At 39.2% G+C, this 26280-nt stretch overlaps 1 protein-coding gene across 1 annotated transcript; it reads right to left on the bottom strand.

Moving 5' to 3' along the window:
• Window positions 1-8958: 8958 nt before the first annotated feature.
• CGA (glycoprotein hormones, alpha polypeptide) lies at window positions 8959-20687 on the bottom strand. The gene is made up of 4 exons (XM_089691287.1): window positions 20594-20687; window positions 16604-16710; window positions 15763-15950; window positions 8959-9231 (listed from the first exon to the last, which is right to left on the bottom strand). Exons 2-4 carry the CDS (start codon window positions 16701-16703, stop codon window positions 9154-9156), a joined length of 366 nt encoding a protein of 121 aa, XP_089547413.1. The 5' UTR covers window positions 16704-16710; window positions 20594-20687; the 3' UTR covers window positions 8959-9153.
• Window positions 20688-26280: the final 5593 nt, after the last annotated feature.

Here is a 26280-nt window from a genome sequence, read left to right as displayed (position 1 = left end):
TCATAGATATGTAATAGTACACATTCTTGGCTCTATTACCATACATTTATTTGTAGTCCTATGGCTACATGACAGGATTAACTATTTAGAGCCCTGATATCCAACCTGTGGCCATTTGGTATGTGATATACACCCTTTGGATCTCAGTAGTCTGTAGTGGGAACATTGATTAGGGTAACAGCATTGATCTCTACTAGCTCCATGTAACATGTTCCCAGTTTCATATTGTCTTTTGCAGCATATCCCCGGCCAACTATGTAGCATGTCCATAAAATCTGACCCTCATTTCCTCTAATAGTCTAGATTGTAAGCTCGAAAGAACAGGGCCCTCAATCCCCTCATGTTTTGCATTGTATTGGTATTGTTCTGTCACATGTTCTGTCCCCCTTTGTAATGTACAGCGCTGAGAAAACTATTGGCGCTTTATAAATACTGTATAATAATAATAGTTTCTGACAGTCATCACAAGCATTACATATATTGAACATTAGGTGTGGCCCTGGTGATGTCAGGGACTGCACATGACGCAACCACTGATCTAGAGTTTTCTTGATACAGAGCCAATTTGATGTGTAAATGTATTCATGAAAATTATTGGAGTTTTTTTGCTTGGAGAGCAGGGAAGTAAGGGTGATTTTATAACACTGTACCATGGTGTTTATGGCTAGGTGTCTTTTTTGTACAAAAAATGTAAAAAGAGTGAGTGGCAAGCACTGTAAAATTTTTTTTAGATGATATGCTGGAAGTGGCTTATAGAGCCCAATAGACAGTGTTGTTGCATTTTTTTGTTTATATTTTTTTGCTTACTTAATAAATTCTTTCTATATTTGGCACATATATGTCTGCCCCCATGTACGTATACAATGATAGCCAAATATATTGGCACCCCTGCAATTCTGTCAGATAATGCCCCACCTCGCCCAGAAAATTGTTGCAATAACAAATATTTAGGCATTCTCATGTTTATTTCTTTTGTTTGTATTGGTATGACACAAAAAAAGTGGAGAAACAAGAGGGCAAATCTGACACATTCCGCACAAAACCCCAAAAATGAACTGTACAAAATGATTGGCACCCTTAATTTTATATTTGGTAGCTCTTGGGAAAAGTAACTGAAATCAATCGCTTCCTGTAACCATCAATGAGTTTCTTACACCTCTCTACTGGATTTTTGGACCACACTTCTTTCACTAACTGCTCCAGATCTCTCACATTGGAAGGTTCCTTTTCCCAACTGCTGTTTTGAGATCTCTCCACAGGTCTTCTATGGGTTTTAGATCTGGATTCATTGCTGGCCAGTTCAGTACTTTCCAGCACTTTGTCTGAAACCATTTCTGGATGACTTTTGATGTGTGCTTTAGTTCATTGTCCTGCTGTAAGACACATGACCTCTGACAGAGACCCAGCTTTCTGACACTGGGCCTTACATTGTACCATTGTTTTGGTAGTCTACAGATTTCATAATGCCATGCACACAGTCAAGATATTCAGTGCCTGAAGCACCAGCAAGGCAACCCCAAAACACCAGTGAACCTCCACCATGCTTGACTGTAGGGACTGTATTCTTTACTTTAACCGCCTCCTGCCCACCATATAAGGAAATGACGGACTAAAGGGGTTCTCTCGTTCTAAGAGGACTCTAACTGTGCAGGCATGCCCCAGGGAGTGCGCAACGATTGGTGGTGCGCTGTGTCCCTGGGACACAGCGGATCACCATTCATAGTAAAGAGCCAATGACACAGGCTCTGTCATGTTATCAGCTGTGCCCAATCACAGCTGATCGCATGCAAACAAGGAAATGCCGGTTATCGGCAGTCCTTTCCTCACGCTGACAGCGCTTGAGCAGAGGAGAGCCTGTAAGCGGCATTCCTAAAGGGGAACAACTACACTGAACATCACGGCACTGATGATCCGTGCCCTGATGATCAGAGTAGCTCCATCAGTGCCACCTGTCAGTGCCCATCAATGCCATATACCAGTGCCCATCAGTGCCCATCAATGCCACATGTCAGTGCCCATCAGAGCTGCCTTTCAGTGCCAACTATCAGTGTCAATCAGTGCTGCCAATCAGTGCCAGTCAGTGCTGCCTATCAGTGATGCCTATCAGTGCCAGTCAGTGCCACCTATCAGTGCTCATCAGTGCTGCCTAACAGTTCCAATCAGTGCCACCTATCAGTGCCAGTCAGTGCCACCTGTCAGTGATCATCAGTGCCGCCTATCAGTGCCATATATGAGTGCTGCCTTTCAGTGCCCATCAGTGATGCCTGTCAATGCCCACATATAATAAAAATGCAGCGCTAGGAAATATAATAAATAAAGTGACAAAGTGATAAAATTATGCGCCTGTAAGGTGCTGAATAATGTGATAAGAAGTGTCGCCAATTGCTGACGAGAGATTCAGAGACGAGAGATGCCTGGCAATGCCCATCAGTGCCACCTACCATGGCCTCCTCATCAGTGCAGCCTATCAGTGCGCATCACTGCAGCCTCATTAGCGCACATCAGTGAAGGATAAAAATTACTTAGTTACAAAATTTTATAACAGAAACTAAGAAAAAAATTTTTTTTTCACAATTTTCAGTCTTTTAGTTTGTTTAGCAAAAAATAAAATCCCCAGTGGTGATTAAATACCACCAAAAGAAAGCTCTATCTGTCACAAAAATGATAACAATTTTGTTTGGGTAAAGTGTTGCATGAGCGAGCAATTGTCATTCAAAGTGTGACAGCGCTGAAAGCTGAAAATTGTCCTGGGCAGGAAGGGAGTAAAAGTGCCTGGTAGTCTAGTGGTTAAAGGCCTCATTACTTTTTCTTAAAACAGTAGAATGATGGGCTTTACTAAAAATCTGTAATTTTGTTTCGTCTGTCCACAGCTCATTCTCCCAAAATTATTTTAGCTTTATCAGGTAAGTTTTGGCAAACTCCAATCTGGCTTTTTTATGTTTCTGTGTCAGCAGTGGGGTCCTCCTGGGTCTCCTACCATAGCATCCCTTTTCATTCAGAATGCGAGCTGACACAGTTGTACCCTGTGCTTGAACGTCAGCTTGAATTTGTCTGAAAGTTAAATGAGGTTCGTTATCAACAATACGAACAATCCTTCGTTGCAATCTATGATCTTTCGTCCACATCCAGGGAGATTAGCTACAGTGCCATGAGCTGTAAACTTCTTGACAATGTTGCGCACAGTGGGGACAGGAACATTATAATCTGTTAGTTGATACAGGTGAGTTTAAGTACAAATTACAGGAGCATCACAAACGTGGAATGCTATTATTTCTTACAATTGTGAGAAGGTGCCAATAATTTTGTCCAGTCTATTTTCGGGGTTTTGTGTGGAATGTGTCAGATTTGGCTTTTTGTTTCTCCACTTTTTTGGTGTCATACCAATACAAACAAAAGAAATAAACATGAGAATTCCTAAACATCTGTAATTGCAACAATTTTCTGGGCGAAGTGGTGCATTATCTGACAGACTTGCAGGGGTGCCAATATTTTTGGCCATGAATGTACAATATTCCAAGACATACAGTTGCAAGAAAAAGTATGTGAACCCCTTGGGATTACATGGAGTTTTGCATGAATTGGGCATAAAATGTGCTCTGAACGTCATCTAAGTCACAACAATAGAAGAACACAGTCTGCTGAACATAATACTACACAAACATTAGATGTTGCCATGGTGTAATTGCACATAACATGTAAACATTCACAGTGCAGGGAGGAAAAAGTATGTGAACCTTTGGACTTAATAACTGGTTGACCCTCCTTTGGCAGCAATAACCTCAACCAAACGTTTCCTGTAGTTGCAGATCAGACCTGCACAACGATCTGGAGTCATTTTGGACCACTCCTCTTCACAAAACCGTTTCAGTTTAGCAATATTCTTGAGATGTCTGGTGTGAATCGCTCTCTTAAGGTCATGCCACAGCATTTCAATCGGGTTGAGGTCAGGACTCTGACTGGGCCACTCCAGAAGGCGTATTCTGTGCTGTTGCAGCCATTGTTTTGTTGAATTACTTGTATGCTTTGGATCATTGTCCTGTTGCATCACCCATCCTCTGTGGAGCTTCAGTTGGCGGACAGATGGTCGTACGTTTTTCTGCAAAATGTCTTGATAAACTCTGGAATTCATTTTCCCATCAATGACAACAATCCGTCCAGGCCCTGAGGCAGCAAAGCAGCCCCAAACCATGATGCTCCCTCTGCCATGTTTTACAGTGGGGATGAGGTTTTGATGTTGGTGTGCTGTGCCTTTTTTTCTCCACACATAGTGTTGTGTGTTCTTCCCAAACAACTCAATCTTGGTTTCATCTGTCCACAGCATATTTTGCCAGTAGTGCTGTGGAACATCCAGGTGCTCTTTTGCAAACTTCAAATGTGCTGCAATATTCTTTTTGGACAGCAATGGCTTCCTCCGTGGTGTCCTCCCATGTACTCCATTCTTGTTTAATGTTTTCCTTACTGTAGATGTGTCAACAAAAATGTTAGCATGTGCCAGAGATTTCTGTAGGTCTTTAGCTGACACTCTGGGATTCTTCTTTACCTCATGCAGCATTCTGCGCTGTGCTCTTGCAGTCGTTTTTACAGGACGACCACGCCTAGGGAGAGTAGCAACAGTGCTAAACTTTCTCCATTTGGAGACAGTCTGTCTTACCGTGGACACATGAACATCAAAGCTTTTGGAGATACTTTTGTAACCCTTTCCAGCTTCATGCAGTCAACAATTCTTGATCGTAGGTCTTCTGAGAGCTCTTTTCTTTGAGGCTAGGTTCACATCAGACAGTGATTCTTGAAACCAGTAAACCCAAAACAGGTGTGTGTTTTTTAAGGGCAGGACAGCTGTCAGCAACACATCCAATATCATCACACTGGTTGGAGTCAAGGTTGGCTCACTCCTGGCTCCAATTAGCTCTGGGAGAAGTCATTAAGCTAGGGCCTCACATACTTTTTCCTCCCTGCACTGTAAATGTTTACATGTTATGTGCAATTAAACCATGGCAACATCTAATGTTTGTGTAGTATTATGTTCAGCAGACTGTTTTCTTCTATTGTTGTGACTTAGATGACGTTCAGAGCACATTTTATGCCCAATTCATGCAAAACTCCACGTATTCCCAAGGGGTTCACATACTTTTTCTTGCAACTGTACATTTGTCTGCCCCCATGTATGTATATTTTATGAATTTATACTCAGAAACAAGGTTTCACATGAAGATGGTTTCTTTTTAATGTTTATCCAAAAATACAGAGAAAACTACATATTCCCATTAATGTGTGAACACCTACTGTGTAATAAATTCTTCATAGAGGGAAGTCAAGCAAAGGTTGTCTAACTGATACAATTTCATTAAAATAATCGTTAAAAAGTGAAATGCCATATTTTCTTTGTCATTGTGACTCCCCCCCCCCTCGGCCTTGTTATATTGGAATGTGATTTGTGAACTGAATAAGATTAAAGTCCTCTGTTTTACAAAAAGCTATGTTAAGAAAATGATTTTCCCAATGAACAGATCTCTCTCTCGCCTGATTTTAAAATGATAATTACAACTAAATTGACCCAAAGTCAAACATTATTAGCGGCCCTACAAGCTTCAGGAAATGGCTATGACACTTGAAACTATATATTTTTTTTGTTTAGAGCAGTTTTTAATAAATATGTTATTGGCCCCAATTTGTTATAAAGACCATATAGTAAAATAACCAATCACTTACTTAAAAGCTTTCAAGTGAGTTCAGTTTCACTTTAGAGAGCCCTAGGGATCGTCTGGAAACTATATGACCCTGCATGTAGACACATTTAGGTGTATAATGTATATGGTGTCATTGTTAGCAAATAGGTACAGCACTAAATATTTTCTATGCTATTGGTTTGATAAAAGTACACTAATGCCAAGGGCAAAAAAAGCTAAATCCATATATAACTGATTAACTGAATCATCTGTTAGATTTTTTGAGCTAGAATAAAAATTTCTGCAATATTTCAAAAGAACAGTTCTTCATTCAGGGACTGTTAACATACTGTATGTTCATTTTTGCATATGTGTTTACCTAATTACCTTTTATTATAAAAAAAAATGTGTTGTGTGGAGCAAGCAGGCTCTATAGAAATCATGGTCAACCTCCAAATCCAGTGGGACAGAGGTGCTAAAAGATAGGAGGATGTTTCCTTAGCAAATGTTGACTTTGCAAAATGAATAATGGTAAATAAGGTAGACATGTGTTCACTTTGAATACTCAGTCAAATATAATGGAAATTCAAAAACAGGATTTTGTTAGCACTGGTAAACTTATTGAAGCGGACACAACTTCACGTTATTTCCGAAAATCAGTAAACATTCTCTGCTGGTTTTATAGTAAGCAGCATATCAATATATGTTATAAAAAAGCACATTTCCACATAGAAAAACTAAAGTGATCTTTCTTCCATTTTTCCTATTCAGTCTAGACATTTGCTTTAAAGGCTTATGTCTAAGAGTTATCTGTGGACTAATGTTAATGTCTTTGGTCAGGATAGGGTTGTTTATAATAAACTAAGCGTATTCAATGCCAGAATGTTTTTTTCTTGAGAAATAAAAAGGGCACCCCTCCCTCAAAAGATATCAGCCCAGTAGACAGAAGGTAGAAAAAAAAGTGTATTATTTTGCAACTTACAAGTCCTACATTTTTTGGTTTTGGGTTTCTGTTATTTTAACCCCTTCACGCCTAAGGGTAAAACAAATCTAAATGCCTAAGCACAATTTTGCAACGTTGACATGTGTTAGTAAAACCGTACATATCATCACAACTACTTTGTACATCCAAGTGAATTATACCTTGTTTTTTTCAGGACAAATTGGGCTTTCATTTGGTGGTAAATGTTAATGGATATCTCCTGATTTTTTTTTATTATCAAAGGACAACTGGCCCAAAATAGTAAAAGAAAATATTATTTTTAATTTAGCTGTGTGTTTCTTGTTACTACCATAACCTACCATCAAAAAACAACCCAAAATAAATTCTCCAGCTCTTGATGATCGCAGCGATACCATATATGTATATGTTATTTGTTGTTTGTACCCGTAGTACAGCCCAGAAACAATAGTGCACATTCTGTTTTTGTTTTTTTTTTACCTAAAACACACTGACACTAACTGACACTGATACCAATTTTTTTTTTTTTTAAATCCTGTCCTTTTGACCTTGACCTTGGACCCTGACCTTGACCCAAACATTTACCCTGGCACTGAATTAGATCAAACCTTGATCTAGGTATTTTTTCTTTATTTTTTCTTTTATTTTTTAATATTTATTTATCTTTATTTTTTTTATCCACTTGCCTACTGGGCACTTATACCCCCTTCCTGCCGAGGCCAATTTTCAGCTTTCAGTGCTGTTGCACTTTGAATGACAATTGCATGATCATGTAACACTGTACCCATATGAAATTTTTATCATTTTTTTTGAGACAGAGATTTCTTTTGGTGGTATTTAATCACCTCTGGGTTTTTTATTTTTTCCTAAACAAACCAAAAACAACTGAAAATTTTGAAAAAAAAAAGTTTTTTCTTAGTTTCTCTTATAAAATTTTGTAAATAAGTGATTTTTCTCCTTCACTTATGTGCAATAATGAGGCTGCAGTGATGGGCACTGATGAGGAGGCACTGGTAGGTGGCACTGATGGGCATTGACAGGCATCACTGATGGGCACTGAAAGGCAGCACTCATATGTCACTGATAGGCGGCACTGTTAGGTGGCACTGACTGGCACTGTTAGGCAGCACTGATGTACACTGATAGGCAGCACTGATAGGTGGCACTGACTGGCAATGATAGGCAGCTCAGATGGGCACTGATGTGACATTGATGTGGACTGGTAGGCACTGATATGTGGCGTTGATGTGGTACTGATGAGCACTGAGAGCTGGCACTGATGGACACTGACAGGTGGCACTGATGGGGCTACACTGATCATCAGGGCACACTGATCAACAGTGCCCTGATCATCAGTGTAAATGTCCCCTCTGAATAATGCCGATTACTGGCTCTCCTCTCCTCACGAGCGGTCAGCATTACAGCTGGTGAAGAGAGGAATGCCAATAACCAGCATTTCCTTATTTACATACGTGATTGGACACAGCTGATCACAAGACAGAGCCGACATCTTCGGCTCTTTCCATTGATCGGAAGGGGACACAGCTCACCACCGATCGCCACGCTGCGCGCCCCAAGGGACACACGCGTGGTTAGAGTGGGAGGACTTCATATGACGTCCTCCCAGAACAAGAGCACCGCCTCGTCATTACCTTATATGGTGGGCGGGAGGCGGTTAAACAAAATTTTTTTCCCCTCTATGCCATGAGTTTAGAGATACAATGACTAATCACTGTGATAGCCAATCAGAGGCTATCTCAACGATCATGTGACCCAGAATTGGGATTCCTCAGTCCCAATCATTAGAACGGAACCCGGTGCTTTCAGTGACACCACGGTCTTTGTGCTGGGAGCGCATAGTGCGGCGCGCTCCCAGCAGAAAAACAGGTACGTAAATATGCGGCCCCATGGAAAAATGCCCAGTTATGTGAGGCGGCATATTTGTGTTACGTCGGCGTCAAGGGGTTAATATAAGCCATTATGTCATTTAGTATTGAATAGGTATTTTTTTTTAAAAAGTGGTTAAAAAAATTAGCCCCACATTTGAAACACTGGCCTACTCAATAGACAGTGAGTGGGGGAGATTTACTAAAACTGGAGAGTACAAAATCTGATGCAGTTCTGCATAGAAACCAATCAGCTTCCAGATTTTAAGTTTAATTGTACAAGCTGAGGTTAGAAGTTGATTGCCTGCCATGCACAGCTGCACCCGATTCTGAGTGTACCCATTTTAGTTATTTTTCCCCACTGTTTCCAGTTTATTAAATGTGTACAAATACTGAATCGGTGACAAGTTCATACTTGAAAAATTGTGAAAATGTACATCAAATGTTAATTCTAATCTAAGTTTAATCGAGTGTATACAAGCAAGAATAAAAAAAATCAGCTTTATTTGATTAATAAAGGTGAAGGGAAAAGTGTGCTTCTATTCAGATATGAAAAGTCAGGGACATTGTTAGGGGTTCTTAATAAAAGGCAGGAAAGCTGTTTTATAATTGCATGTTAACAAAAGACGGCATTTGACTTTTAGGATTTGTGGTATAGGCAGGTACTGCAGTGACAAGCTGTATGGTTTTCAATCTTCACGGTGTCCGTTAATGCAACCTGAAAAAGAAATATACAAATAACAAAACCAGAAAAAACTGGAGGTTTTAGCTCAAGGTGTTTAACACAATTTTAAGAAAGCTTCACACTTGGCAACCAATGAGATGTTGCCGTTGATATATGAAAATATGGGGCCGATAGACATAACCTTTTTTTTTAGTTTTAGAAAGAGCAGGTATTGTTTAGAACCCTAATTCCCATTGCGAAGACTTATCTCTCAGAGACGTAGGTGTGGGTAGACGTAGAGATCATTTATCTCATTTCAGTTCTCTGGGAAAAATCTTTTCCTCTGTCCCCCTGTTTATGAAGCTGAGAACATTTGTTCTCAAAAGAAGAGTGGAGACGTTTTTCCTCTGAGAACAGCTGAGAAGGGAGAGGGCTGCATGTGATCTCCTGAGATAATTGTGTGATTACAGATCACCTGAGTTTAAACAGTGAAACCAAAGTTAAAAAGACCAATACAGGAAAATAAGAAGCACTGAGCACTGGTACTTTTTAACGCACATTTTGGCACATTATTTAAATGTGTATTTTGGCTCCTTTTTATTGTGCATTTTGCTGCTTTTTAACATACTGTATTTTTTTAACACACATTTTTGCGTGGGATTTTTTAATGTGCATTTTGGCACTTTTCTAAACATACATTTAGGCGATTTAACGTACATTTTTGCACAGGTTATTTTAACATACATTTTCCTGTGGTTTGTAACGCACATTTTGGCACTTTTCTTAGCACGTATTTTGGCACTTTTTTAAAGTGCATTTTGATTTGGTTTTTATGCATATTTTGGCAAACTGCACATCTGCTAGCCACTTTTGGGTGCTATTAACAAATAATGGCCTCGCAAACAAGACATACATTTAGCATGCGTTTCCAGAACACACACAGAGATGCAGGTAAAAAATTAGCCAAATTCATGTTAAAAAAAGAAATTTTAACCACTAGCCTACAGGGCACTTATACCCCCTTCCTGCCCAGGCTGATTTTAAGCTTTCAGAGCTGTCACACTTTGAATGACAATTGCGCGGTCATGCAACACTGTACCCATATGACATTTTTATCATTTTTTTGTGACAGAGCTTTTTTTTTGGTGGCATTTAATCACCTCTGAGTTTTTTATTTTTTCGTAAACAAACCAAAAACCACTGAAAATTTTGAAAAAAAAAATTTTTTTTTCTTAGTTTTTGTTATAAAATTTTGTAAATAAGTGATTTTTCTCCTTCACTGATGTGCGCTAATGAGGTTGCAGTGATGGGAACTGATAGGCTGCACTGATGGACACTGATAGGTGGCACTGATGGGCACTGATGAGGAGGCATTGGTAGGTGGCACTGATGAGGATGCACTGGTAGGTGGCACTGATCGGCATTGACAGGCATCACTGATGGGCACTGATATATGGCACTGATAGGCGGCACTGATAGGTGGTACTGATAGGCGGCACTGGGTGGCACTGACTGGCACTGATAGGCGGCACTCACGGGCACTGATAGGCGGCACTGATGTACACTGATAGGTGGCACTGACTGGCACTGATAGGTGGCACTGATCGGCATTAATAGGAGGCACTGATGGGTGACACTGAAAGGCAGCTCAGATGGGCACTGATATGTGGTATTGATGTGCACTGGTAGGCACTGATATGTGGCATTGATGTGGCACTGGCAGGTGGCATGGATGGGCACTGATGGACACTGACAGGAGGCACTGCTGGGGCTACACTGTTCATCAGGGCACACTGATCATCAGTGCCCTGATGATCAGTGTACATGTCCCCTCCGCGGAATGCCGATTACCGGCTCTCCTCTCCTCACGAGCTGTCAGCATGACAGCTTGTGAGGAGAGAAATACAGATAATCGGCATTTCCCTGTTTACATGCGATCAGCTGCGATTGGATACAGCTGATCACATGACCAAGCTGACATTTTCGGCTCTTTCCGTGGATCTGTGATCTGCTGTGTCCTAGGGACGTAGCGCACCGCTGATCGCCGCGCTGTGCGTTCCCGGAGCAGAGCATGCGCGGTGAGAATGGGAGGACGTCATATGATGTCCTCCCAGAACGAGAGAACCACCTTGCGCCCGTCATTGGACTATATGGCGGGCGGGAGGCGGTTAAAGAGATGGCCAGTGAGGTCTTCAGATCCCACCTTCATAATCTAACCATCTCTGTAAAAGTGAATGACAGAAGGGTGTGTCCTGTGATGAGAAGTGAAGAAAATGTTCTCTGCTCCTCACCTCAGAGTCATAAACTGGCACACCTGAGAGATCAGCTGTGATCATCAGGATCTCGGCTTTACTCTCTTTCATAAACGGACACCATAGCAAGCAACCAGAAATTTCTCAAAGTTAATGGGAAATCCACTCTTAGACAATTATCATCAGTAGAGCTGTCCCCTTTGAGAAACAGTTGTAAAATTATGGATTTCCCATCACTTTTTTTCTTTCAGTGAGAACAGTCACCAGTAAAAATAGAGGGGGTTGGTCTCCTCCATGGATACCAATAAAACTCATATAGTTTCTTATTTTAAACAAAACAAAATACAACCAAAAAATTAGGCTCTGGTTAGGTCATGCTTCTGCTAATGTGACAAGCTACAACAACGAATATTATTCCACAACTTTTCACAGGGATCCACTTCTTTTACTGCTTTTTTGCCACGGGTACATCCTGCTACAACCTTTGGGTGGGGTATATGTATGCACTCCTTGTAATAAAAGGTAGACACCTCAGTTTGAGTTTAAATGTACATGCATCCAATGACTAAAACTGGAGAAAACAAATATATCATAATAATCTTTTAGTTTTTAAGTTTTCAGGTAGCAGGCAAAAAGTGAGAATATAAGCATATTGCCCTACCTTTTTATAGAAATTAGTCCTTAAGCTGTTTCTATAAATTTGACAGCTGTTGCCATCAGCTAATTTTCCTGTAGACATAAATGCTATTGAGTGTTTTAGCAGCTGCACAAATGTTTTGTGGATCGCGTGCCACCCCTTGATAGATATTCACTGTACTTGCTTAGTTTAAATCCCAACATGTACACAATAAGTATGAGGGTGTAATCGGTTCCTGTATTTGTATGGGTTTATAACTGAAAACCATACTGACACATATACTGGTGCCTGATCAAATTGACCCTGAAATGTGAATAATTGTAGTAGGATCATTTGATTGTAAGCTCCTCTGGGTCAGTAAAACACTGTGTATTATATTATAACTATTTTAATGAAAAAGAGAAAAAAAAATTTCATGGCCATGGGCCCATTTAACGGATTTCATTAAAATTAAGTAGAACAAGAAAATACATGGCAAATCTTGAGATCCAATAAAATGATCATGAAACTTTCTTCTGAAGCAGCTTATTTATTGTGATAAAGTACTTCTTATTTTTAAAAATGAGCAATTCCCTATAGTTCCTTCCACCAGCTCGAGCCATACCTCTTTTGAAAACATTCTCCAATATGTCCATTAATTTCTACATTGAGTTGTATTCCATAACTATTACATTTGGTGATGATTTAGTATTATCAGGAGGACAAATCAAAACAGAAATGTGAAGGCTTTAAATTGCACATGTTATGAAGAATAAAAACTATATCAGTTAAAAAGTAGGTCCTTTTTATGTAAAGATGGAGATCTGAGCACATATTCTCAGGAATCTCAAACAAACCTAGGGCAGGTTTCTATATAAAGTTATTTGGCTGGTGAGTTTGCCAAGAGCTAGATTTTCAAGTTCACCAGATGGATCAGTGAGTTCTCTATTTCATAACTGGAAAAACATCAAAAATTATAAAACTATAGCTTAAAAGTTTTTTTTGACCTGGTTAGAATTGTCAACGGTTTACCCTGGCTGATTAGGAATAAAAAAAGAACAATTCAACCTAAATGTTAATAAAAATAATATTAAAATATTCATAATATGCATCTGTTCTGAGGTACAACCTGATAACTATATTTGTATAAATAGTAAGTTACAGTGTATGGTTACACTGTTTCTATCATTCAAACACGGTATTCATTCTTGAACTGTCAAACTAATCTCAGTCTAAAGATGTGGTTGTCATCACTGAATCTCTCTAAAACCGAGCTTCTTGTCTTCCCCCCAGCCCGAACCCCACCCAACATTGACTTCTCCATCACATCCAACAACGCCAATATCAAACCCGCCCTGCAGGCCAGAGTACTTGGTGTCATTCTGGACTCCAACCTATCCTTCCAGCCCCAAGTCCAATCTTTAACAAACTCGTGCAGACTCCACCTCCGCAACATCGCCAAAATACGCACGTTCCTAACCCCAGAAACCACTAAACAGCTCATCCACTCCCTCATCATATCACGAGTCGACTACTGCAACTCCCTCCTCACTGGCCTGCCTCGCCGCTGGCTATCCCCGCTTCAGTCGATCCTGAATACGGCTGCCAGACTCATTCACCTTTCCAACCGCTCCGTTTCTGCCACCCCCCTCTGCCAATCCCTCCACTGGCTTCCGATTGCGCAACGGATCAAATTTAAAATCCTAACACTGACGTACAAAGCTGTCCACCATACTGCCCCGAACTACATCACCGACCTAATATCCAAGTACCACCCAACACGCACACTCCGCTCCTCACAAGACCTCCTTCTCTCTAGTTTCCTGGTCTCCTCCTCCCATGCCCGCCTCCAGGACTTCTCCAGGGTGTCACCCATCCTCTGGAACTCCCTTCCCCTACCCATCAGATTATCACCTACTCTCCTCTCCTTTAGGCGCACCCTGAAAACCCATCTCTTCAGGGAAGCCTACCCCACCCCCTGCTAACCTGCCAACCTCCTCCACTCTTCCTACCACTCCATCCCCCAGAGCTATCTCCTCCTGTGCCACCATCCCCTCCCTCCTAGCTTGTAAGCTCGAAAGAGCAGGGCCCTCGATCCCCTCATGTTTTGCATTGTATTGGTATTGTTCTGTCACATGTTCTGTCCCCCTTTGTAATGTACAGCGCTGAGTGAACTATCGGCGCTTTATAAATACTGTATAATAATAATAATAATCACTGCCCTAGTCATTTTCAGATACGGTAATTGTGTACATGGAAGTTGGTGGGAGTTTCTGCAGTAGATATGACTATTCAGGCAACTAAGCATATTTTACTATTAGAATGGTACCATCTAACAACATGGGGTTTATTTACTAAAGTTGGTTCACTCAGAATCTCAACCACTTCTTCAGAGAAACCAGTCGGCTTCCAGGTTTTATTGCCAAAGCTTAATTGAACCAGCTGAGGTTAGAAACTAATTGGCTACCATGTACAGATACATCAGATTCTGACTGAGCCAGCTTTAATAAATAAACCCACATGTGTCCATCCATAACAGTTCATCAATGTTCCCCTGACTTCATCCGTGTACATTAGTCAGTGTCTGTCAATGTCTCTCTGCTTTAATCAATGATATTTAGCTCATCAGTTGTTTTTTGCATGACAAACACATTTTTGCATAGGAGACCTAAATGAACACAGCAAGATATTAGGTAGCTTGCAAAATGTAGGCTCTACTGACACAATATGGACAACTGTATACAAATATATGTATGCGGTACGGCTAGCCTGATGCAACCACAGGTATTTGATCATTAATAATTAAAGCATGCTGGACTTGATAATGACTTGGCTACTATCAATGCCTTTCCATGTCTACACTGTCATGTGAATGTCTACAGCCAGATTGGTCACACATAAGCCCTTTTAACTAGCATTGTACCTGATTAAGGTATCCATAGCAATAATCATCCGGGTATAGTAAGTAGTGCAATTGGCAGAAGGTCTCCAGCATATCCTTATGACTTTGGTTGTGTTTTTCATAGTAAATCAACAACTCTTCAACAATGTTTAAAGCAATTTTTGCAATAAATTTTGGCAAATATCCCAATGAGTGTGGCAGATTGTTTCAAAGATAATTAAATAACAACAATAGATATGACCAGCCCACTACTGCCCCATTTCTTTACCATGGCTGCCTCTGAAAACCTGTGTCAACAGTAGATATGTTCATTATTAGAGCATGGGCATGTATGTGCTTGTTCATGTGCATTCCTATAGGTATAATCATTTTTGTGGATGCATGTAGTGGCTCAGGGATTATTTTAAAGCCAAACACTGTTCATTACTTTTTATTGCTTAGCAATGCCCATCCTTCAGTATGTGGACATCCAGGTGTGCCATCAAAGCTCAAGCCCAGCTAGAACTTTATTTTATTGTTGGCTAGAGTGGAGGAGTGTTAGAACCTTTGTAAAGTTTCTCAGTAGATTTTTTTTATCCCTTGTCAAATCATATTGATGGCTGTCAGCACACTAAGGAGTGAGTAGAAATCTCCCTAATATGGCCAAAAAGAGTGATCAAAACTTTTTTCTAGGACACATTGCCATGTTTTGATTGCTTCTCTTTATCTCCATTGGGAGGCACACAGAAAAACTGGACTTGAACTTTCAGCCTGCATAAGTTAAAACAAGATCAGCAGCTTCAAGTAAAATATTTTAGTAAATGTGAATTACTCACTCTGTATTGTGTCTTTGCCACACAGCACTTAGCTTCAGAGGTAATGTTCTTTGGCACCAACATTGTCTTCTTTGATCTCATTGGGGTAGGGTACGCCCTAGAAAAGCAGCATCCACTGCACTGAAAAATTCGACCAATTCCCTTGATAGAGAAACGCTGGTTTTCCTTAAGTCTGCATTCAGGGCAACCTGATTTAAAAAAAAATTGATATGCTTGATCGATACATAAAAAAGAGGTTCTGACACTTTCTCAAAAACATATTTTACCTATACTATTATCATATAAAACTAGTCTATTGTGTAGTTCAGCAAAACAATATGGCTTTCTGTGCATATCTGGTTTGCCTGTTTCTTTGAAATCCCTGTGTCCTGCATGCAACACCAGCATCTTTCAGTAAGTTTCAAGCTATAATTTAACACATATGTTGCACCCCGGGGCAAGTTACAGAAAATCAGTCATCTCCCACTGCAATAATGTCATATCATTGGGGTCAGCCTGAGAATTATGCAGTTTGAATTTCACTAATAGTTAGTGAGTTCTGTACATGGCAAAAAGCTTTTTTCAACTGCCAAAGAAAACTTCAATGCTCTCCCTTTACAAAAATATTAGGCACCATAAATATCTTTAACAAATTTACTGATCATCCACTGCATAGAACTCCAGCTCGTCTATTTATGTACTTTTTAAGGTGACCACGCTTTAGGGATTTTTTTAATTATATGACCGCTTCAAATTGTCCTGGCTTTTCTTCAAAGTTAATCCTACAGCTTGGGCCACAATTAAGCTGTAATTCAACTTAAATTGCTAACACAAAATAGTCTTTAGATGCAAACATCCTTACCTGGAGCCAAAAAATTTTCATCAGGAAAGGTATAAAGGACATGCATACAGACTGACAAAAAGACCAGTGCAAGTGCTACACATTTTCCATAACAATCCATAGTGTGTCTGAAACAAAAGATAAGTATTGTCATTATTTGAAATGTTATCACATATTATTGTACGTGGGTGAGGTGTCTTATTCTAATTTGGTGCATTATGTCTGAGATATGTCATACTGCATTAAAAATATCCAATCAAATGTATTGTCTTCTACACAGTTCATATTAGGAAATGTTTGGGATCATGCCTGTGTATATGACAAGCCTGTATTAAAAGACTTTCCCATTTTTTTAGAGTGTTGTTTAACCCATTACGGACACATCATCGGGAATATAACAATCCACATTAATGAATTGGAAATTAGTCAAAATGTACTCAATGTTCTGCTTTTGTACACTGTATAAAGGAATGACACTTACGGGAATTAATTTATAGCTTAAATTAACTGTCAAATAAATGGAACTGCTGTTTGTTAACAATGTCTTGCATACAATGATCTCACCCTTTTTACTATGGGTTCTTTGGGGAGCCCTGTTAAATAATACAGAAAATTTGTTAGGAAATACAGAGCCATGGGGCAGAAAATGTGCGTAGGTTTTATATACAGTATATGCACGCAGTACACAACTTCTCTTTACTAGACTGCATTAATCATCTTTTGCTTAAATTATTTAGTGATTTATTACAAACATGGCTGAGGTTTATATAAATGTAAAAGCTGTAACAAACCTATCAGTTATTAATATTCTCAAAATCAACCTAGCAGAATTTTGCATGACAAGTATGATTCATATTGTGGCCTGGGTTACACCAGCATGCAACTCCCAGTAAGTCCTCTGAATTACGGGTTCTAGTGAGCTTATTGGCAGTTAGAGGTTTTATTATGGGAATTAATGTATTTTCATTCTTTTTGTCTGTTTTGTGGGGAATTTTATTGGGTGATTCTTCTGTTTTTTTTTGTACGTGTCCTTGATAATTACAATAAGAGTTGTCATATACATAATATTCAGTAGTGCAGTCCATTGTTGTATTAAGGATTGTTTGTTTGTTGGAAGCATTGCTCTCTTTTATGAATGCACACATATTGATGCTGATTCTTTTGGTTTTTATAGCCTACACTGCTGGGAGGTATGTGTTTTTATATATGTAGAATGTATTAGATGTTAAGATCTGACATCTAATAAGGGATTTACTAGCAGTACTACAGCGTCAGCGTACCAATGCTTTCCAGACCATAGCCACAATGTTCAATTGAAACATTTTCAGAAAATGCATGCAATAGATATCTATTTTTCCTGGATTCAATTAGCAGTTACCTGGCAATTGTGTATCAGCATTTGTTGACAGTATACAAATCAAGATGTACAGTATGTGATCAATCACTGTCAAAGTTATGTTGCCGTTATCCAGATTACAAGGAAATCTAAAATACTGATATATCATTCTGCTTATAAATTATAAAGAACGTATACCATATTGGAATTATTATCTCTATACGAATACTTCGATTAGACCATTATAACTTAGTATATAAATCTAGACTCCTTCTTTGATCCTTGATTATTGGTAAACTAGTCCATGCAATCCGTGTCCATTCTATTACATTCAAACTAAAAAAATCCCAGCGCCAATCAAAGAAAGTATACAATTATGCAGCTGTGCACCAGTGAAAACCACCAATAATAAATAACACAAAAAACAGCGCAAAAATTAAAATAAAAATAATCACAAATAAATAAATGTCCGTGCAAAGATATATATATAATATTTCAAACATAAGTTGGGAAAATAAGGACTTATGTTTGAAATATTATATATATATATCTTTGCACGGACATTTATTTATTTGTGATTATTTTTATTTATTTAATTTTTGCGCTGTTTTTTGTGTTATTCATTCTATTACATTGTTTTCCAGCTCTCATGAATATAAATCTAAATCCAATCCATTAACCCCAAAGATATGATTATTTCTTATACATTATCACCAAAATGTTGTGCTCCCAATCTCCAAACTAAATATAAATAACTTCAAATAAAATATCCACACAAAAATATTTCATACATAAAATAATGAATAATGGGATTCATTATTTTATGTATGATATATTTTTGTGTGGATATTTTATTTGAAATTATTTATATTTAGTTTGGAGATTGGGAGCGCAACATTTTGGTGATATGGTTTCTTTTATACACAGAGTATGTGATATATGTTAACGATCCAGAGGAGTTTTTTATTTTAGTGGCTTGCAAATTATACACACATATTACTTATACCTTGCTATATTGTGACAATCTTTCTCTGCATAAATCACTAAAGTTAAAATTTAAAACAAACTTACTACTCATTCACTTAGAAAATTCTAATAATATTCCAAAATATACTTGAATGGGGTGCAAAATATCAATCTTTTTATAGTGTTATAGTTATTACTGTTAAGTGAAAGAAGTGGTGTTTGATTCTTCTTCACCCTGGAGCACACAACTAAAATGCAATGCAAAGTTTCCTTTGCATATTTTTATATCTAATACTATATCAACCAGGTACTGGGTACACTTTACAATAACTGTTGAAGAAAGCAATTCTATATCACATTTCATCTTATACCATAATTCTGAAAAACATTGCTTGCTGTATGTATTTACTTCCAAAGATTATGTTCAGGATAATAGGGTCATTTTATTTGGAAAGGCAATATGTGTAATACCAGGTAAAAGATGTTTGACAACCAAGTATTTTAAAACCCATAACTCCTGTTTTTTCTCTGTACCTTGAAAAAGAGTTGGCTGCCACCTAGTGCATGAAAGCAGTTCATGCTCTGTTGGTAGTTTAGTGTGATAGGTGTTGAAAGATTACCTCTATCTAATTGGACCCTCGAGCATACCACATTCCCAGGTATTTAAAAACGTGACTACTGGCAACGTTTATAAGGTTATTACGGCAGTGACGTTTTTAAGCACATGGAAAAAAAAACAGTAAAAAAACAGCAGACTATTACATATTTAATTATTCAGTAGTCATTGTTAAATGCAAAAATACCCCTGCAAACAAGTAAATTATGGAGCTTTTTTTAAAAAGCGGAATAACAAAGACTGATCTGTGAACTTTGACTTTTAAACACTTTTGCTTATAGAGCCAACAGACAGACCAGGATGTGAAAGTAGACATGTCCTTAGGAGTATGACACTTCAGATAAAGAAAAAGTAATTTTGTACATTACTATCAAAATCAGTGGCTGTGAAGTCTACTTTTGCATACTAGGCTGTTGTGCTAATGGTAAACCAAATAATCTTAATTATAGGGTTGTAAGGTCCTTCTAAAGGTAAAAACACACAATTTGTAATGAAAAGAAGCAGCTTTAACATTATCTATCAGGTCCATTAGGCTGAATAGACGGGTACATGGTGTGTCGTGAGCAATAAAGTCAGGAAAAACACACATGCTTTAGAGCTCCATCCGCTTCATTTATTTAATCCTCAGGTCACATAATAGGTCTGGAGTAGTTATATCACAGTGAAGGGGAACATGTGAAGCTTTCCTTACCCAGAAATAGAAGGGGTCAGAGCAGGGCCACTGCTGCTGTAATACTCAAACCGCTTTCCTCCATTAAAAAACAAGTCAAGGACTGTCAGCTCAGGATAGAGCTTAGAAAAATGTGTACACAATACAAGTGAAGAATTCGTAAAGGTTGGATCACATACTGAATATGCTCACCCTAGACTGACTACATTAAAATCATCACAGGTGTCCAAAAAGTCAATATTTCACATTTTATACTTTTTAAAAACTATTTAAGCAAGGCAATAGCACAACAGGTGAATTTACATTTTTAATGATTATATGATAAGTTGGGGTAATTAATCTTACCCAATATTTTTTATCAACCAAACCAACATAGTTAAAAGAGCATGGTTCATACAAAAAGGGTATGAAAGACTCTATTACCTTTATCCTGCAATATAGGGAATGACTGCGTGGTTTGATGATCCCTTGATGTTAGTCTGAACTTCTCTGGTAGTTACTGACTTTTCACTTTCTCTTTTTATACCAGTTGCATCTATAGCGTGGGATTTAGCAGCTAAGCCAGGGATCAACTTCATGTCTGCTGGCTGTAAAGCAGCTCTTGATCTAATTACTTTTCTATCCACTTAATCGTTTCATGTTTTTAAAATTCATTTCAGACGCACCTCTTGCCAAGCTGCCGGTGTGTCAAGTTAACATCAATAAGAACAACTCGGAATTAATTTCTAAATTTTCTGCTCACAGATAGTCTCAATGTTAAAATGTTCCAGTTCCGGAAGCTTATATAGTTACATAGTAAACTAGGTTGAATAATACATGTCTAGCCTATTGCACACACCAGGCGTTTTGGTACAGGAAAAAGGCAAACAAATTGCGACCAGTTTTTCCTTACAAAGACAAAAGCATTCCTTACTGACCCCACAAATGCAAATAGATTATTTACTTGCATCAAAATATTTTAACCTTTTATAATTTTAACTGTATTAGTTACATAGTTACATGGTTAGTCTGGCTGACAAAAGACAAAAATCCATCCAGTTCAACCATTAAAAAAAAAAAAGTTATAACCCTTTACCCACTGTTGATCCAAAGAAAGGCAAAAAAACCCCAGCAAAGCACGATCCAGTTTGCTCCTGCAGGGAAAACAATTCCTTCCTGATCCCCTGAGAGGCAATTGAATATTCCCTGGATCAACTTTACCTATAAATGTTAGTATCCAGTTATATTCTGTGTATCTAAGAAAGAATCCAGGCCTTTTTTAAAGCAATCCACTGAGCTGGCCAGAACCAACTCTTGAGGGAGTCTATTCCACATTTTCACAGCTCTCACTGTGAAGAAACCTTTCCGCATTTGAAGATTAAATTTATTTTCCTCCAGATGTAAAGAATGCCCCCTTGTCCTCTGTGATGACCTCAAGGTGAATAGCTCTACACCGAGTTCACTATATGAACCACTGATGTATTTTTACATGTTGATCATATCCCCCCTTAATCTCCTCTTCTCAAGAGAGAATAAATTCAGTTCCTCTAATCTTTCCTCATAGCTGAGCTCCTCCATGCCTCGTATCAGTTTGGTTGCCCTTCTCTGTACTTCTTAGGTATAAGAAGATCATAATTTTCTTTTTAATTGATCTTAAAGTGGAACTCCACTTCCTCTCTTCCTCCTCCACCTCACCCCTCTTCATATTTGGCACATTTTTTTTTGGAAGGGGGGGGAAGTGTAGCCTTTCGGGACACGTCACAGCTCCCAGAAAGTTGCGGGACCATTCAGACAATGCAGCACGGCTCGCGCATCTGCAGTGTGCAGCTGGCTGTGAGGCCTCAAGCAGCCACAGCCAACTGCCCACTGTTAAGACTTTCATACAGTGTAGCATTCAGAATTAAATATATCTTATAAAGTTAACCTTTTATTTAGATATATTTATAAATCTACAGTTTATATGGATTAATTAATTGTATACTTTTATAGCACTACAAGGTGAATCTGACAATTCTGTGATTCATAAGATTTATTTATTGCATTCACATATTTACTGCAGCAACATGTGGTGTTTATTTAAATAAATAGGAATTTTGTTGATTTTTATAACAGGTGATTTTTTATAGGGAAATGTAAAATGTTTTTTTTGTTTTGTCTTTAGCACAGAGTGGTGGAAATTATGTTAGCATGCAGAATTGTATCCGATATTCAAGATTACCTATACAGAGATAAAACTCATCCTACAGTGACAAGATTAATCTGCGTAGTGTCCCTCCCCCCAAAAAAAAATGCACACCAGACCCTTTGAGTCTGGTATGAGTTTAAAGAGGTACCAAAGGGACTAATAGAGAGGCACTCCATGCAAACAAAAATAGTGTGAGGTTCCCCTAAAATCCATACTAGACCCTTAATCAAAGCATGTAACCTGGTTGGCCAAGAATTGACGGGGGATGAATGTGTACTTTCCTCCTCCTCCCTGGAGGAGGCCACATGCCCTCAATATGGATGGGGGGGTGCCGACCGGTAATGTCAAGGGCCTTTTCCTCTTAACGCTGGCTGATAGTTGTGGAAAGAGGAGGAGGGGTCTGTGAATGTGGGGCTTACTAGAATCTGGAAGCCCTCTTTAACCACTTCAATACAAAGCACTTATACCCCTTTCCTGCCCAGGCCAATTTTCAGCTTTCAGCACTGTCACACTTTGAATGACAATTGTGTGGTCATGTAGCACTGTACATACACAAAATTTTTATAATTTTGTTCACACAACTAAACAATTCACAATATTTTTTTACATACTGTCACCAGTGCAGTACAGTGTCATCATATAACTGGTGTGGCAGTGATCAGGGACACTGATTGATAACAGTACAAAAAAATAATATTAAAAAAAACATTTTTATTTCATTGCTATGAAAAAATCTTTTTTTCTGAATGAAATTGATTCAGTTTGTTTTGTTGTGATTAGCTGTGATTGGCCACAGCTAATCACATGGCACAGATGGGCTGCGATTGGCCAAGTCTGTACCATGTGATCGTTGTGATCAATCACAGCTAACAACACAATTGTATACAATGGATAGCGTAAAAGGAAGCCATTCATTGTTTACAATTGTCATGGGACTTGCTGTCACATGGTAGTGGAAATAGGCTGGTACACAGGTCAGTCATAGGCTATGTTTGATGGACACAGCCGGCGACAGATCTCACCACAGAGCCACCCCGCAGACTCACATGAGTTGGAGATCCAGGAGGGTGTCATATGACATCCTCCCAGATTGACGAAAGTCCCGCCCGGCAGTCATTTTACTATAGGCAGGGTGGGAAAGGGTTAATTATAAGGAGTCCTTGAGGACTATCGGCTTCCTCTACATGAATAAGTAAGGGGTACAAAGTGCAACCTAGACAGTGGTGCCATTGCCTATATATGGCCGTGGTCATATTTGTGCAATGCTATTGTCCGAATATGGCCATGTGGCTATATTTAGGCAATGATGTACCCCTCTGATCCCCGTCCATTTGCTATTATGACTGAGAATTCTCGGCCATGTAAGTGAATGGGCTGGATTATGCCAGAGGTTGGTAAGGACACAGTGCAAGCACCCACTGCTTCCTGAGCAACCCTTGACAGCCAGAAGCTGTCACATTCATCCACACTGAGTGCCCTAAACATATGGCATTCAGACAAAAGTCCAAACATCCAGTGTTCAGTGCGAACTTACGTTTGGACTGAACAATGAGCTCATCCCTAGTGCTTATCTTGGACTCGCTCAAGGCAGGTTAGCATTGTATAAGTGATACTAGAAGCTTGTGTTGTACTGAAGGACATAGATTTTGTAAATTATTGTGTTAAAGTATAAATAAAGTATTTTCTTTGAGTTTGTTGACTTTTTGTTTATTATATTGATGCCACCTGATTTCTCCTTGATTCTCACAATTGGTGGAGGATGCAATGGACAGATTAGGGGGTGCAAGCCAGTCCTCTGACATGGATTAAACCCACACAGGCTTTAATATCCACAGAAAATGCAATTGATGAGCTAGTTAAGCAGCTGGTACTAGCTAATATACAAGTACAAACCTACAGTTGCAAGAAAAAGTATGTGAACCCCTTGGGATTACGTGGAGTTTTGCATGAATTGGGCATAAAATGTGCTCTGAACGTCATCTAAGTCACAACAATAGAAGAACACAGTCTGCTGAACATAATACTACACAAACATTAGATGTTGCCATGGTTTAATTGCACATAACATGTAAACATTCACAGTGCAGGGAGGAAAAAGTATGTGAACCTTTGGACTTAATAACTGGTTGACTCTCCTTTGGCAGCAATAACCTCAACCAAACGTTTCCTGTAGTTGCAGATCAGACCTGCACAACGATCTGGAGTCATTTTGGACCACTCCTCTTCACAAAACTGTTTCAGTGTAGCAATATTCTTGGGATGTCTGGTGTGAATCGCTCTCTTAAGGTCATGCCACAGCATTTCAATCGGGTTGAGGTCAGGACAGGCGTATTCTGTGCTGTTGCAGCCATTGTTTTGTTGAATGACTTGTATGCTTTGGGTCATTGTCCTGTTGCATCACCCATCCTCTGCGGAGCTTCAGTTGGCGGACAGATGGTCGTACGTTTTCCTGCAAAATGTCTTGATAAACTCTGGAATTCATTTTCCCATCAATGACAACAATCCGTCCAGGCCCTGAGGCAGCAAAGCAGCCCCAAACCATGATGCTCCCTCCACCATGTTTTACAGTGGGGATGAGGTTTTGATGTTGGTGTGCTGTGCCTTTTTTTCTCCACACATAGTGTTGTGTGTTCTTCCCAAACAACTCAATCTTGGTTTCATCTGTCCACAGTATATTTTGCCAGTAGTGCTGTGGAACATCCAGGTGCTCTTTTGCAAACTTCAAATGTGCTGCAATCTTCTTTTTGGACAGCAATGGCTTCCTCCGTGGTGTCCTCCCATGTACTCCATTCTTGTTTAATGTTTTCCTTATTGTAGATGTGTCAACAAAAATGTTAGCATGTGCCAGAGATTTCTGTAGGTCTTTAGCTGACACTCTGGGATTCTTCTTTACCTCATGCAGCATTCTGCGCTGTGCTCTTGCAGTCATTTTTACAGGACGACCGCGCCTAGGGAGAGTAGCAACAGTGCTAAACGTTCTCCATTTGTAGACAGTCTGTCTTACCGTGGACACATGAACATCAAGGCTTTTGGGGATACTTTTGTAATCCTTTCCAGCTTCATGCAAGTCAACAATTCTTGATCGTAGGTCTTCTGAGAGCTCTTTTCTGCGAGGCATGGTTCACATCAGACAGTGCTTCTTGAAACCAGTAAACCCAAAACAGGTGTGTGTTTTTTAAGGGCAGGACAGCTGTCAGCAACACATCCAATATCATCACACTGATTGGAGTCAAGGTTGGCTCACTCCTGGCTCCAATTAGCTCTGGGAGAAGTCATTAAGCTAGGGCCTCACATACTTTTTCCTCCCTGCACTGTGAATGTTTACATGTTATGTGGAATTAAACCATGGCAACATCTAATGTTTGTGTAGTATTATGTTCAGCAGACTGTGTTCTTCTATTGTTGTGACTTAGATGACGTTCAGAGCACATTTTATGCCCAATTCATGCAAAACTCCACGTAATCCCAAGGGGTTCACATACTTTTTCTTGCAACTGTATATCACTTGTTGTCTGAACAAATGGAGGTTCTACAGAATGCAGTAACCTAGCAAGCTGGAAGCCTCCAAGATGGCTCATGTATGCCACTTGACCCACGGCACCACAGTGGTCCTACAAAAAATAACTAGTGCAGACAACATTGGAGTCTATCTAGCAGTTTCTGAGTGCATTGCCACTATAGAGAAGGATTGCCTGAAACAGACTGGGTGCTGGGTGGATAAGCTAATTCCTTTTCTGATTGCAGATCCCCAACAGGCAAACACATCACTTGTCACCAGGCAAACACATCACTTGTCACCTGACATAACCATCAGATAGAAGACATGGAGAATAGACTTAGGTGCAACAATATCTGGTTAATCAGATTACCTGAACGAATAGAGGGCAAGAACCCTACAGAATATAAAGCGTATTAGCTCTTAGTAGTATACTTAAAGGATGCTTAA

This window comes from Staurois parvus, unplaced genomic scaffold (genome assembly GCF_062004578.1).
Source record: "Staurois parvus isolate SC_StPar_1 unplaced genomic scaffold, SC_StPar_1.0 ptg000561l, whole genome shotgun sequence".
Classification (NCBI taxonomy): Eukaryota; Metazoa; Chordata; class Amphibia; order Anura; family Ranidae; genus Staurois; species Staurois parvus.
The sequence above is the reverse complement of the archived record's forward strand: the minus strand, read 5'-3'. Positions and strand labels throughout refer to the sequence as shown.